Source organism: Gymnodraco acuticeps, unplaced genomic scaffold (assembly GCF_902827175.1).
Source record: "Gymnodraco acuticeps unplaced genomic scaffold, fGymAcu1.1, whole genome shotgun sequence".
In the NCBI taxonomy this organism is placed as follows: domain Eukaryota; kingdom Metazoa; phylum Chordata; class Actinopteri; order Perciformes; family Bathydraconidae; genus Gymnodraco; species Gymnodraco acuticeps.
In genome coordinates this window covers 925,862-940,591 of record NW_022990145.1, presented here as the reverse complement: position 1 = coordinate 940,591, position 14,730 = coordinate 925,862, and the positions used below count along the sequence as shown (strand labels likewise).

General features: G+C 38.0%; 1 protein-coding gene across 2 annotated transcripts; it reads left to right on the top strand.

Moving 5' to 3' along the window:
* Positions 1–2,492: 2,492 nt before the first annotated feature.
* LOC117546853 lies at positions 2,493–4,981 on the top strand. Of its 2 annotated transcripts, XM_034217214.1 has the most exons (3): positions 2,493–2,659; positions 3,377–4,340; positions 4,527–4,981. In XM_034217214.1, the coding sequence occupies exons 2-3, from the start codon at positions 3,498–3,500 to the stop codon at positions 4,857–4,859; spliced, it is 1,176 nt and encodes a 391-aa protein (XP_034073105.1). In that variant the 5' UTR covers positions 2,493–2,659; positions 3,377–3,497; the 3' UTR covers positions 4,860–4,981. The 2 variants fall into 2 exon arrangements, with proteins under 2 accessions (XP_034073105.1, XP_034073104.1); XM_034217213.1 differs by lacking the exon at positions 2,493–2,659 and having other exon boundaries at positions 3,142–4,340.
* The last annotated feature ends 9,749 nt before the right edge of the window (positions 4,982–14,730 follow it).

Below are 14,730 nucleotides of genomic sequence, written 5' to 3'. Positions count from 1 at the left end.
AGTACATGAACAAAGTAGGCTCACGTTGAAATATCTGTTTTATTAATGAACCACTAAAGAGAGGTTCAGACACATACATGTACCAAAACATGTCAAGTTTCTCCAAGGCTGAGAACATATATGCAGCCTGTACTTTTTAATAAAAACTGATTTTTAACAGAGTTTATGTATTTGTGATCATACTGTGTGACCTGCTTGTATGTTCTTACACAATAGGTGTACTGTTCTCTCTCTGTGTTGTCTCAGTGTGAACATAGATTAAACAGCCAGCCAAACTCTTTTGAGAGCCAGGGAATGAGCAGCCATGCTCCTTTATTGACTTATTTGCAGTCTACTGACATTCAAACGGAGTGAAACTATAAAAAAATAAGTTACAAGGCACTTAATGATCTCATACATGCAAGTGTAACATACACAGATGAACACATTAGGACCGCTTAGTGTAAACAAGGTAAACATAGCTAATGCTAGCTGTACAATAAGCATGTACAGGCTAGTATGGCTAACGCTAGCATGTATGCTAACGCTACCGTGTATGCTAACGCTAGCGCGAATGCTAACGCATTTTCTCATTGAGTTTAAACATCTCCACATGTCATCACATAAACACAATACATGTTACTAATCCTTACAGTGTAAGTGTAAGGCTCACACTTACACTTACAGTCATTGCTTTCTGACGGACTTGACCCTTTTACTCTTCAGGTTGCATAGGGAAAATTAGTGGCAGTGTACTCATGGATGTCTACTGCCATTATATTCCGTTCACGTTCTCCTACTTCCTGTACCCGGGTCTAACCTTCAGTACACATTTTACAAAAATATAAATGTGCAAATATGAAACATACAGGTCAATATCACCTTGCTATTGGTAGCTGAACTGTCAATACCCCAAAACATATTATAAGATATACATACATAATTTTGAGTTATTTAGACACAATTAACACTTATAGTTTCATGTCTTGTTCTATAAGAATAGATCATATTTGTTAAGTGTTATTATGGGAGAATTACTATTCTTGTGCTACTACTGCCTTATTACGCCCATATTGAGCAGCGCATATTAAGACCAAAACTCATGTACAACAACTTCCTTACTTGCAATAAATAAGCACTAATTAGAGGGTTATTGAGGAAAAACTCTCAACTAATGGCTTATTACTTGTAGAATATGGTCATGTAGAATACGGCATTAATAAGTGTTGTATAATGACTAATAAAGAGCCATTATACTGCTAATATGCATGCTAATTAACAACTAGTTGATGGTTAATTTGTGTACCCTAATATAAAGTGTTACCACTAGGCTTAATACACCATTATAGACCTACATCACTTAGCAACAGCTGCACATGCCCACATGCTAACTATGGGTCTTACAAACCTACATAACATTACAAATAGTCAGACAATATTATTTACAATATTAATAAAACTATGAATTCAATTTTAACTGATTGACAAGGCAAAACACTGCACAGCGGCAGCAGCATTAAAGGGAACATATCGTCTTACCTTGTGTTGGGGCTTCACAAAACTCCAAATGTAGCCTGGGGTGGCACTAATGAAGACCCTCATTAGAGCAGATACATCCACATTGTCCAAAATGTTACTATGGACATGCATTAAAGTCAGATGTGTCAGTCTCTTCTGTGTCATATTACTTGTAGAGGTGGTGGGCTGAGGAGTAGCTAGTGGTCCACTATTTGTATTGGGTTGTTTGTTGGAGAAAAAAATCCAAAATCCTTTTTTGCGCCATTCTATAAAGTTGTCACTCTGCAGTGTGTGTGTCGCGTCAATTACGTCACTCTCCCAGGACCTACGACCTAGATGACTCGGATTTTATTTATTTGGAAAATAAATTCAAGCCACCTGATATATACAAATATATACTATGACTATTATATGCTACTGTATACTACGGAAGAGGATTAGGGCCACATAAAAAATTTTTTTGTGAGGATTTGAAAAAAATATTATTATTTTTTGTTCTGAGAAAAAAGTCAGAATTCTGACTTTAATCTCAGAATTCTGACTTTAATCTCAGAATTCTGACTTTAATCTCAGAATTCTGACTTTAATCTCAGAATTCTGACTTTAATCTCAGAATTCTGACTTTTTTCTCGGGGAAAAAAAATATTTTTTTTTTGGGAGAAAAAAAGTCAGAATTCTGACTTTAATCTCAGAATTCTGACTTTTTTCTCGGAAAAAAAAAATATTTTTTTTTTGGGAGAAAAAAAGTCAGAATTCTGACTTTAATCTCAGAATTCTGACTTTTCTCGGGAAAAAAAAAATGTTTTTTTTTTGGGAGAAAAAAAGTCAGAATTCTGACTTTAATCTCAGAATTCTGACTTTAATCTCAGAATTCTGACTTTTTTCTCGGGAAAAAAAAAAATGTTTTTTTTTTGGGAGAAAAAAAGTCAGAATTCTGACTTTAATCTCAGAATTCTGACTTTAATCTCAGAATTCTGACTTTTTTCTCAGAACAAAAAAAAATAAAATTATTTGGGAGAAAAAAGTCAGAAATACCGGTAACTGTCGAACCAGCTTCACTGCGATTTACACATTGCAGTAGGCAACAATGGAGGACGTGAGTGAATTTCTGCGCGCCAGAGGGGTCCAAGAGGAAACCATATTGCAAATGGAAGAACAAAAGGTGAGTTATAAATATATAAGTGTGTTTTGGGCGTTCGTAAAAACAACGAAAAGGCGTTAGAATATGAAATGCAGACATTGATGAGCTAGCAGCAAGTGCATTAGCTTATATGCTATGGCTCCCCCCCCATCTAATTCAGTAAATAATGGTTTAGTTCGTTGACACGCAAGTTTGTGCTTGTTGGAACAGTGGCGACAAACCAAGAGCAACAGCCTGGTGGTTTTCATGTTTCTGTAGAGAAGATTTCATTAAGTGTGTTTAACAAGGCAGCTAGCAGCTAGCTGACAATCAGAAGGCTATTAACCATCAAAATGATCAACATCTCAAACATCATCTCGTCTAGAATGGAGTAAGACAGTTGTGGTTGTGGCCCACAACCACAACTGTCTTACTCCATTCTAGACTTGTTTCATAAAATGCGTATTTTTTTACAATATATATATATATATATATATATATATATATATATATATATATATATATGCCTATATATACGCATTTTATGAAACAAGTTAGTGAGGTTAACAGTAAGAATGTTTAACACTTTCTGGCTTTAAATTAAAGGTAGGATTTGTGTTCCTGCATATAAAGTGTTCCTGATAAATAAGATCCGTACTCCGTAATGGACACTTTTACTGAGCATATACTGTGTAAAATAGGAAGAAGAGTCTTAACCTTACAATATTTAAACAATATATTTTCTTTTCTTTTTTGCAGATTAAAAGCAACGTTATTGTCTGATGTACAATTCAACTGCCATATTACAACCCCTCCTACGAATACCAAATTGTCCTCTTTATATTCTGCATTACATCAGTTTGCTGCGCTGCTCACAACAATGCCTGCAGAGCCAGATTTGGATGACTTAATTAAACTATACTTCAGACTTTCCCTAAGTAACAAAGAAATACTTGCTATTTTGGCACACACTAATCACATTGTAATTAGTGTCCGAACATTAAAGAGAATTTGTAAAAGACTTAACCTGTTCAGGAGGAAGAACCAGTCTGACTTGGAGGAAGTGCTAGCTTTTGTACAGCATGAGATCATGACTAATGGACAGATGCAGGGATACCGTTGGCTTCATCTCCGTGCAATTCAACAGGGCCTTGTTGTGTCACAAGATAGCATAAGACGCATCATCAAACTGGTTGATCCACAAGGTGTGGAATTAAGACGAGCCCACCGCTTGAGAAGACGTCAGTACAGATGCAGAGGGCCAAATGCACTTTGGCACATGGATGGTTATGATAAACTAAAGCCCTATGGCATTGCCATCAACGGCTGTATAGATGGTTTTAGCCGCTATGTGTTATGGATGGAAGCCTATATCACAAACAGTGATCCTAAAGTAGTTGCAAGTTACTTTATCAAAACAGTTTCAGGTATAGGTGGATGTCCAGAGAGGATTCGTGCAGACAGGGGCACGGAAAATGTTTCTGTTGAAGAAATGCAGATGTTTTTGCGAAGGAACCACCCAGACAGTTTTGCTGGGGAGAGAAGTTTCCTTTATGGAAGAAGCACAGCAAACCAGCGCATTGAAGGATGGTGGGGTATACTCCGCAAACAGAGTGCGCAGTTCTGGATGAACCTGTTCCAAACTCTCCAGGAAGATGGCCACTTCACAGGAGACTTTTTGGACAAAAGTCTTATCCAATTCTGTTACCTTAATCTTGTTCAGGTAAAATATTTTATTTATTTCTGAGATTAGTCATTAATAAAAGTAGTATGAGTAATAATAATATTATAATTCACTATGTTCGTGGACATTGCAGCAACCTCAGCCTCCATCTAGACAGGTAGAAGTTATGTCCGAAAGCTTCTTAAGACATGTCGTCTACATTTACTGTGCTTTTTTTCTATGCAGGATGAACTTGATGAAGTGGTCAACACCTGGAATTCCCACAAAATCAGACCAAGATCAACTGATGACACAGCATCTGGTCGGCCAGTGATTATGTACTCATTCCCAGAGTTGCACAGTGCTGAGGATAGACTCAAACCTATTGCCATGGAGGAGGTCAATTTGTGTATGTTAGAGTGTACTCCCAAAGGCCAGTTTCCGTGCGATGAAACTGTTTTTGAACTGTGTTCTCTACTCATGGCGGAAAACGGATGGGATGATCCAGCAGATCCATTTGCTGCAGCTGATCTATACATCCTGTTACGAGATGAAATACGACGACAAGTATTTGATTAATGGTACATGTAGCGTACATGTCATTATGCAAAACACAAAATACTGTTCAGGACAAAACTGACCTTAAAAAATAAGTAATTATTTAGTCAAAAATGTATCAATAAAAATCATAGTCAATGGTATTTCATGTATTCCTTAAATGTTTGTCTCTCAACACTATTTTCATTTTTCTTTACAGCTTTTCAACAGTTTTTTTTTTAATGGTAGCCTACTGTATGTATGGGCCAAATCTTTGTTACATGTTTCTACATTGTATACACAAATAATGTACCATGTGTTACACAATGGTAACAACTGATTGCTAATTTTCACTCAGTTGCCAGATTATTTCATGTGCGCTCTAAAAACAGTAAGGGACCAGTCATTAATATTGCCATGTAGTTTGCTGCAACTGAGAAGGCCTTGCTTACACTGGACAAACTTCCTCCTTTAAGAAAGGATAACAACGCCATTCGCTGACATAACAAACCTGCTAGTGCCATTTATTGGTGAATACAAACATCACTTTAGAATGACTTATTGATTGCCACATGCATACAATAATGAACATGTTAATTTTTCAGTATAACTCCATTGTTTTTACTAAAATGTCTGATCACATTCTTGCAAAAGTGTAAGCACAAATTGAATGATTTAAGCAATAGATACATCGTTCACACCCTTTTTGCATAACACATTCATTAAATGGATCAGATTGTCTTTATGCAGTAACACATTTTATTTATTTCAATTACTTATATTTCAAAATGTGGTTACATTTATGTATTCTCGGAACTCAATGAAACAATTTAGCCGTAATAACTTGAGGTGAACAGACTTTGGGAAGCTTGGTTGTGAGTTCATACTAATAGGAGCACATTTGATCCAATGCTGATACAATGAGTATGTCAGTGCAGTATTCATCATATGTTCTCAGTATTGATATACATCAGTCTTTTACCTGTATCACCATAACATTACAACCTAGTGTTGGCAAAAATAAACAATTAACTTTATTAAGACAATAAAGGATACCATTTCTAGACAATTAAATACACATTTGTAAAAAAGGCATCAAGAACTCAAAGCATAGATAAACAGAATGGTAGTGTTCTTAATGAATTTTCAATTATTTTATCATTGTTTTTAATGCCACATGACTAATTAAATTCTCACATTAGTGTCAAATATGAATTACTATAAGATATTTTAGAGAAGTCTTGGAACAACTATTGTAAAGCTTATTTATTCAATCACTTTATACCCATAAGAATAGGAAACTTTATCAACATTCAATTGAAGCCCTGCATACAAATGTGGTGTAAGAAAATACATTTGATTCACAATGTAACCTTAACTTACATTTCAATGTTAAAAGTAACATTTAACAAAACATGAGAATTCCGCACAAGGATGACCGGAAAATTACATTGCTTTGCTTTTTTTTTTTAATTATTGGTTGATCCACAAGATGTGAAATATAGAAACGGAACAAATATCTGCCTGTAATGTGCCAGTGCAATAACAATTATTAAAGTATCCAAAAATAAAAGATAGGTTTTGTTGCACACAACAATGCCTGCAAAACAGATGTTGAGACTTAATACAATTTACCTTCAGAATGTCTTTCAGTATCAAAGCAATACTTGCAATCTTAGTAAAAAGCAAACAATTGTAATCATAACTTCTCATAACTGAGATAACTGGTAGAAGACTAGTTCAGTCTGTTTATATGCACATCTGAGAGGTGTGTGTGTGTGTGTGTGTGTGTGTGTGTATAGGGAAAGTGTGTATGTGTATCTACTTGTTTAGAAGAACCAACCAGTCCACCACTTGAAACTTTAACAAGACATTTGGAATCAAGGCAATGTGACACCTGAGGAAACATTTGATCATACAACATTTTAAGCATTATTTTAAGATTATGTCTTAATTACTTTTTACACTAGTATAAAATATGTTCTAAATAAACAAGATGTGAAATATAGAAACGGAACAAATATCTTAAAAATAATGCTTAAAATGTTGTATGATCAAATGTTTCCTCAGGTGTCACATTGCCTTGATTCCAAATGTCTTGTTAAAGTTTCAAGTGGTGGACTGGTTGGTTCTTCTAAACAAGTAGACACACACACACACACACACACACACACACACACACACACACACACACACACACACACACACACACACACACACACACACCACACACACACACACACACACACACACCTCAGATGTGCATATAAACAGACTGAACTAGTCTTCTACCAGTTATCTTAGTTATGAGAAGTTATGATTACAATTGTTTGCTTTTTACTAAGATTGCAAGTATTGCTTTGATACTGAAAGACATTCTGAAGGTAAATTGTATTAAGTCTCAACATCTGTTTTGCAGGCATTGTTGTGTGCAACAAAACCTATCTTTTATTTTTGGATACTTTAATAATTGTTATTGCACTGGCACATGTCTTAATTACTTTTTACACTAGTATAAAATATGTTCTAAATAAACAAGTATGCTTTGAACAAGGCACTTGCTTTGCAACTTTATATTCCAGTCAATGGTCAGATAAGGGGTTAGTTACACATTCATGCTTTTACACAAGTTATTCACCTGGGTAAGTGGCATATCATTTTACAATTTACACAAAAAGTAAGAGGGAGCAAACAGTACATTGTATTTTACAACTGTCTGTTTCCATATAAGAACAATGAAGCATGCCACTGTTCTTGTTTGAATCCTTAAACATCTTAGCAGTATTAAAAGGTCTTGAATTACATGAACAAATTACATTTCTGTCAAGTCAGGTTTGTGTTCTGCAACTGGAGAATAATAGTCAATATGCAAGTTTGTTGTAGTTTGTGAACACACCACCAAGTTTGTGTAGTGAAAGATGGGCTCCCTTCTGGCCAGCTGGACTTCTCTATAACTATTAAAGGTCCTGGTGAAGTGCTTCCCAAATATACAGTATAGCACACCATTACTTGCAATTCTGCACAACTACTTCGAACATGAAAAACTCTTAACAGTTTGGATTGGTTTGGTTATTGTTGTTGGAGTCTAAACAATGTCCATAACCCACACATTGCTCTCAAGAACTGCATTGAATTCTGAACGGAAATCTGGGAAGTTCTCATAGCTGTCAGCTATGTGCAGAATATTCCCACATGTGTGTGCAATCGGTCTTCTTGTGAACTCTGTCATTTTCTCAAATCCCACGTAGATGCTGTCTGTCACAATGAGATCAGATCCTGTGCAGAACCGTAGAAACTTCTGAAGTTTACTCTCATCTAGCTCTCTGATGAATCTTTTCAGATGATTTGCTACCTCTTTTTGGTTTGTAGTCAAATCAACATCAAATTTCAGTAGTTTGCAGACTTTTTTTGTGGTGGGTTGCAGGTCAGACAACAACTTAGTCAGTGCCTCTGGACTGAGGTTGAGATGTTGATGGTTAATCTCCCTCCAGCAGTCAATAACGAACATTGGTTTTTGGACCATCTCTTTGTGGGCAATTTCTTCAATTATTTTAGGAAGATTCTCTGCGCTGACTTTCCTTCTACAGCCATAGCTGTCGAGAACCTCCAAAAGGTCATCAGTGTCAACTGCAGTGAAATCAGTCAGCGCTTGCATCAAAACTTCACGTTCTTGGCTGCTCACAAATTGCATAAAATATGCTTTGAGGTCACTGTACACATTATCAAACAGCACCTGTTCAAGGAAAGGCAGTGAAAGTTTGTTTGGGAAATATTCACAATCTTGGTAACCTTTCAAAAGGATTCTTCCAATTGCCTTCCATGTTTCAGCAGGAAAATCATGGCGAATGTAGGGCACTTTAACTGTTGTCCCAAGTGTGCATCTCTCATAGAATTCTTGCCAGAAGCAGCTGAGAACATCCCTCAGTACCCCAGAACCACTGCCTGCTTCTTCCTTGTTATCTGGGAGAATGCGCCTCACATTCAATGATTTGTTTAAAATCTCTGCATCAGAAAAGGCAGTAATCATGTCAGCTAGGGTGTTTGCATGATGTACAGTGATTGTTAGTTGTTTCTCTGCCTCAAGTGGACTGGCGGGGACAGGAACATTCTCAAATATGAGTGTGTCTTCTTCATCTTCCTCGATGCCGAAATGAGGACCAAAGGTGATTTCAGGATCACTAGAAATGTTTAGTGATCGCTGTATGTCGTCCAAAACAATAATGACATCTGTGTAGTCGTCATTTTCACCCGAGACAAGATTAAACTCAGAAGTCTCTTCAACTGTGTCGCTGTCAGCGTTTGCAGAAGGTTTTCGCTTTGTGGCAATGTAAAATCGCAACATTGTCATTTGCACAGTTTCGTACATTGTGCTAATTGAAGGGCATGTTTCAGCTGTAAGGCAGTTTTGTTTAAAATCCCACACCTCAAAGTCGAACTCTGATTCAGGTCCTTTAGGTGATATTCCATCAGGAAAAAATAGTGTCTTTCCTGTTTCAAGGATTTCATTCAAACCAGCATTAGTTGATAGTTTAATTTTTCTAGTGCCACCTCCTTGTTTTGCCCTTACTTGTTTGGTTTGTGTTAGTGTCATTGTGAATCCAGCCTATTTCAATATTTCTTGTGGCTTTCAGCTTCTTTGTCTGTGTTTTTCTTGTTTCTGTACCTGATGCGTTTCCTTGAGAACTTTCCGATCTCACTGTAATTTTTTCCCTCAGTCTTTCATAAAGGCCTTTTTTTCGCTTTGATGTGGGCCTTTTACTTCTACAATGATTAAAGATGGCTATTCGGTCTCCGTAGGAGGGGATGTATTTTTGAAGAGTGGCATCATCCATAAGACCAATGACGTCGCTGTCAATCTGCAAAGAAGAAAGAAAAGAAAACACAATGAAGTTTGTGCACATTGTATAACTATTGTCAACCCTTGTACATCGTTATATATAGATATATACCATTTTGCCATTTCGCAGACCAAATCAGTCCTGTTCATAATACAAAACATTCATTAATTTTCAGAATATTAACCCTTAAAAAGCCAGTTTTTGCCATGATGGTACTGTTGTCACTTTATTAGAAAAAAACAGAAACTACTAGTTTCCCTGGTTACCCTAAAGTTTATAACCTTCACATAAGTATAACCCTTAAAAGTGTTTTTAAAGTGGATTATTACAGCCGGAGACTCGCAACGGCGGTGGACTTTCACAGCACCGCTGCACCGGACCTGCCGGAGCCACCAGAGCCTCGCAACGGCGGGTGTTTGCGGCGGCGGATGCGGTACCGGCGCTGTGAAAGTCCACGGCCCACCTATGCCAGAGCCAGCGGCCCACCAACGGCAGCTTTCAGTAACGTTAACGTTAGAGACTGACATGATACGCAGCGATACTAGATACAATTACCAACACTGTCCTGCTGTTTTAATCTCCTTCAGACAGTACAGCAGGATTCATATTCATATGCTGATAATTCTGTGATTGTGGGATACAAGGACAATGGCCCAAACCCCTGTGGTAACAATGCTACAGTACCGAGAGGGGTTTTACTGGGCGAATTTTGGGAATATAATTAGCAACTGCCTCCTTGCGTTGTACTTTGACCACTGATCTCTAAACTGTTACAGGCAAAAATAATTTGAAGTAATGATGGCAAACAAAAAGAAGTTTGGGCGATATGTATTTCCCATGGTTTTTCCCCGCCAGGCTGGTGAGCGGTAGCTGTCAGGCTCTCAGCTAGCTGCTAGCTGCCTTGTTAAACACACTTAATGAAATCTTCTCTACAGAAACATGAAAACCACCAGGCTGTTGCTCTTGGTTAGTCGCCACTGTTCCAACAAGCACAAACTTGCGTGTCAACGAACTAAACCATTATTTACTGAATTAGATGGGGGGAGCCATAGCATATAAGCTAATGCACTTGCTGCTAGCTCATCAATGTCTGCATTTCATATTCTAACGCCTTTTCGTTGTTTTTACGAACGCCCAAAACACACTTATATATTTATAACTCACCTTTTGTTCTTCCATTTGCAATATGGTTTCCTCTTGGACCCCTCTGGCGCGCAGAAATTCACTCACGTCCTCCATTGTTGCCTACTGCAATGTGTAAATCGCAGTGAAGCTGGTTCGACAGTTACCGGTATTTCTGACTTTTTTCTCCCAAATAATTTTATTTTTTTTTGTTCTGAGAAAAAAGTCAGAATTCTGAGATTAAAGTCAGAATTCTGAGATTAAAGTCAGAATTCTGACTTTTTTTCTCCCAAAAAAAAAACATTTTTTTTTTCCCGAGAAAAAAGTCAGAATTCTGAGATTAAAGTCAGAATTCTGAGATTAAAGTCAGAATTCTGAGATTAAAGTCAGAATTCTGACTTTTTTTCTCCCAAAAAAAAAACATTTTTTTTTTCCCGAGAAAAGTCAGAATTCTGAGATTAAAGTCAGAATTCTGACTTTTTTTCTCCCAAAAAAAAAACATTTTTTTTTTCCGAGAAAAAAGTCAGAATTCTGAGATTAAAGTCAGAATTCTGACTTTTTTTCTCCCAAAAAAAAAAATATTTTTTTTCCCCGAGAAAAAAAGTCAGAATTCTGAGATTAAAGTCAGAATTCTGAGATTAAAGTCAGAATTCTGAGATTAAAGTCAGAATTCTGAGATTAAAGTCAGAATTCTGACTTTTTTCTCAGAACAAAAAATAATAATATTTTTTTCAAATCCTCACAAAAATTTTTTTATGTGGCCCTAATCCTCTTCCGTAGTATACAGCTAATTTTATTTTAAGTAAAATCATAACTATTTTATGTAGTTTAATAATTTTTATTTAGGTGGTCACTCAGTTTTTCAAATATATACCACTCGCCAACAGGGGTGCTGCAGCACCCCCAGCACCCCTACTTCCCGCGGCTATGCAGTATGGTGTCTGTTATGTCAGTTATTTTAAATAACACGTTGAAAACTGAACTTGAAAATGGTTTCCTCTTTTTATTTTATTTATCATTTTCGGGACGGGGAGACGTGTGTGATTAAAAATTAATTTGCAGAAATGTAAAGTGATCTAACTAAGTTCTATTCATATTCTTGACGGGAAGAGCAGTGTAAATGGGTGGCCATATGCATTTGAAAAGCAATATAAATCACACAGTTATTATACAATAGGCTATAAAAGCACCATCGATAACCATTACCTTTCTCCAATTCAAACTTTGGACGGGAAAAAAGGAAGGTGTACATGGTCGGGCTATACTGTAGGCCCAGGGGCGGCGGGTGCTGTAGGCTAGGGAAGGCTAAGCCTTCCCAAATATTTGTGTAACTGCATCCTGGTAAAATAAAAATATAATGTCTTTGACATTAGCGCTGCTATGCAGCCACCTGTGCCCTGTACCACGAAGCCAGTTCAACAGACCCTGGATATGCTTGAGTTATCTTAACTAACCCTAACAAACGAGATCTCGCTAAACGGTCCTACGGCGCTGGTTATCAACTCGGTAAATCAAGCCAGGGTTTCTCTCTCCAGCTGAGAACGCGTTCACGTGAAAGGGGCGGGGTTAGCTACATTTAACCAATCACAAACAGGGACAAGTGTACTGACAGCGCAACATCATACTTCATTAATGAAAAGTAAACTAATATTAGACAAATATGAACTTTAAACATCCATGATGATTTAAACATATAATCCAGGATAAGCCACATAGTTGCACCTGCAAGGAGAATACCAACTCGTTAAAAAATAAACTACCGAGTGTTTGAAAGCGTACAACAGTTTTATGATACTGCCCCATCTAAAACACGAGGGGATCTGACTTTATTACATTTGAGTTGAGTGTTTCGTCAACTTAATGTGTTGCTTAAAATAATACGTCTGCATACAGTATATGTGACAATGTAACTAAGTGTTGCACGGCCAGATACGGCTCGAGAAGCTGACTCAGATAAGGACATATTGTGATATCGATGTAGATCGATGATCTGATTGATGATGTGATGTCAGTGTGATATGAATGATAAGTGCGACACGTCGGCGTCTTCTCTGCATACGGCAGTTTAAACTGCATTTCCTTTTTCCTGTAATATGCAGTGCTGGAATTGGGCCGGTACTCACCGGTACGCAGTACCGGCACTTCTGGTTCTGACCCATGGAGTACCGGCACTTCTTGCTCAGTACCGGCATGCTGGCGGTACTCCGGTACTCATGCACCGTGCCAGTACTCAACACTCTCCCGCCATTCTTATTATACATCCATATATATATATATACAGCCGCCCGGTACTCAGTAGATGCGTCATGAGGTGCCGAACGGACATTCTCATCGCTCTAACCGCTGGAGTTTCACAGCGGCTGTCAGCTGTTTACTCCTGTCATTCAAACAGAACGTGCTGGAGAGGGGGCGGGGCTTATCTTCTCCATGTAAATACTGTGGTGGAAACGACTATGTCACAATTAACCTATTTGACCGTGATTTAATAGTAATACACGTTTCAAAATAATAATAATAATAATGCCGAAGTAACAACATACTGAAAACTGTTAGTAAAACCATGTTTTAATGCTTTACAATTTACATACCTAGATGCACGTGTGTTGTGTTTATGCAGTGCAACTCCCACCCAGTGGGTGGCTATGTAGAGTGATAGAACAGAGCAGGCACGCCCCCGAGAGAAGGAAAGCAAGTCACGTCACAAATTAGCATTTCTAAAATGTTAGGGTGGATTAATAAAAGTGCAAAAAGACAGCGGTTGTCGCCGGAAGAAACTTCAAATACAGAGAATGCTGTGCCTGTGTTGGAAATTGTGTCTGATGGGGAGCTTTCTTTGGTTGATCCTCCTGCTCCAAGTTCTAGTGCATTAGCACTAGCTCCGCCGCCTCCTCCAGAGCCTCTAACGTTAGCTGCTGCTGGCGCAACTGCCACCACCAACACCGGCAAAGCGATGCACCTGACTGCTGGACAACGGACCAGGTGCAATATTTTTGCAAGACCAATGCATGGCTCCTTCTTAAAGATAAGAAGCTAGGATGTCAGATATGCAGAGATGTCAAATCGTTGGGAATACACACTGGACAAGGACTGAAACTGTCAACTGAATGGGGTGAGTGTGCAGTGTCTCATTTCGGTGTTGACAAGGGCAAACAACAAGCTAGCCTGAGAAAAAAAATCAAAGAACATAAAGAATCACAAGCCCATGTAAAAGCTGCTGACATCCTTACATCTGCTTCATGTGAAACTATTCAACATCAAGTGCAGTCTATGCATAAATCTGAATTAGACACCACTATCAGAGTTTTTCGAACAGGCATATACAATTGGCAAAAATAGCCGGCCATTCACAGACATGCCAATTGATTTGAATGTACAGAAACTGAATGGGCTGAACGTGGGCAGGGTTTTGCACTCCAATAAAAGCTGTGGCGAAATCATCGACCACATAGCTCATGAGCTGAAGAAAAAAAAATGGCAAAAGACATTACAGAAAACCAAAGAAAACTCTGTGTTTTGGTCGATGAATCTACCACTATTAGTGGTAAAACGGTGCTTGTTGTGTGTCTACGCTCAGCATTAGCTGATGCTGAGCCCGAAACATTTTTTTGGGAGCTGATCGAGTTGGATGGAACAACGGCTGATGACATCACAAAGGCGTTAATGGAGTGTCTTGGAAGAGATTTTAACGAGGACTTTTTAGGTCAGTGTTTCGTTTCTTTTGCATGTGATGGGGCTTCAGTCATGCTAGGGAAGAGAACAGGCGTTGCTACCCAGTTGTGTAGTAAATTCCCAAGCCTGTTTGTGTGGCACTGCTCCAATCATCGTCTAGAGCTGGCAGTTGGGGATGTGGTCAAGGAGGTCTCAGGGCTCAATCATTTCCAGATCTTTTTTGACAAACTCTATTCCTTGTTCCATGCCTCCCCCAAAAATCAGAGGCAGTTAGCGCAGTGTGC

What these genes read in the sequence shown, in the direction of transcription:
- LOC117546853 (XM_034217213.1), top strand. Translation starts at nt 3,282, where the DNA reads ATGGACACTTTTACTGAGCATATACTGTGTAAAATAGGAAGAAGAGTC. An exon ending in GTTACCTTAATCTTGTTCAG is followed by an intron (nt 4,341 to 4,526) that starts GTAAAATATTTT and finishes TTTTCTATGCAG; the next exon opens with GATGAACTTGATGAAGTGGT.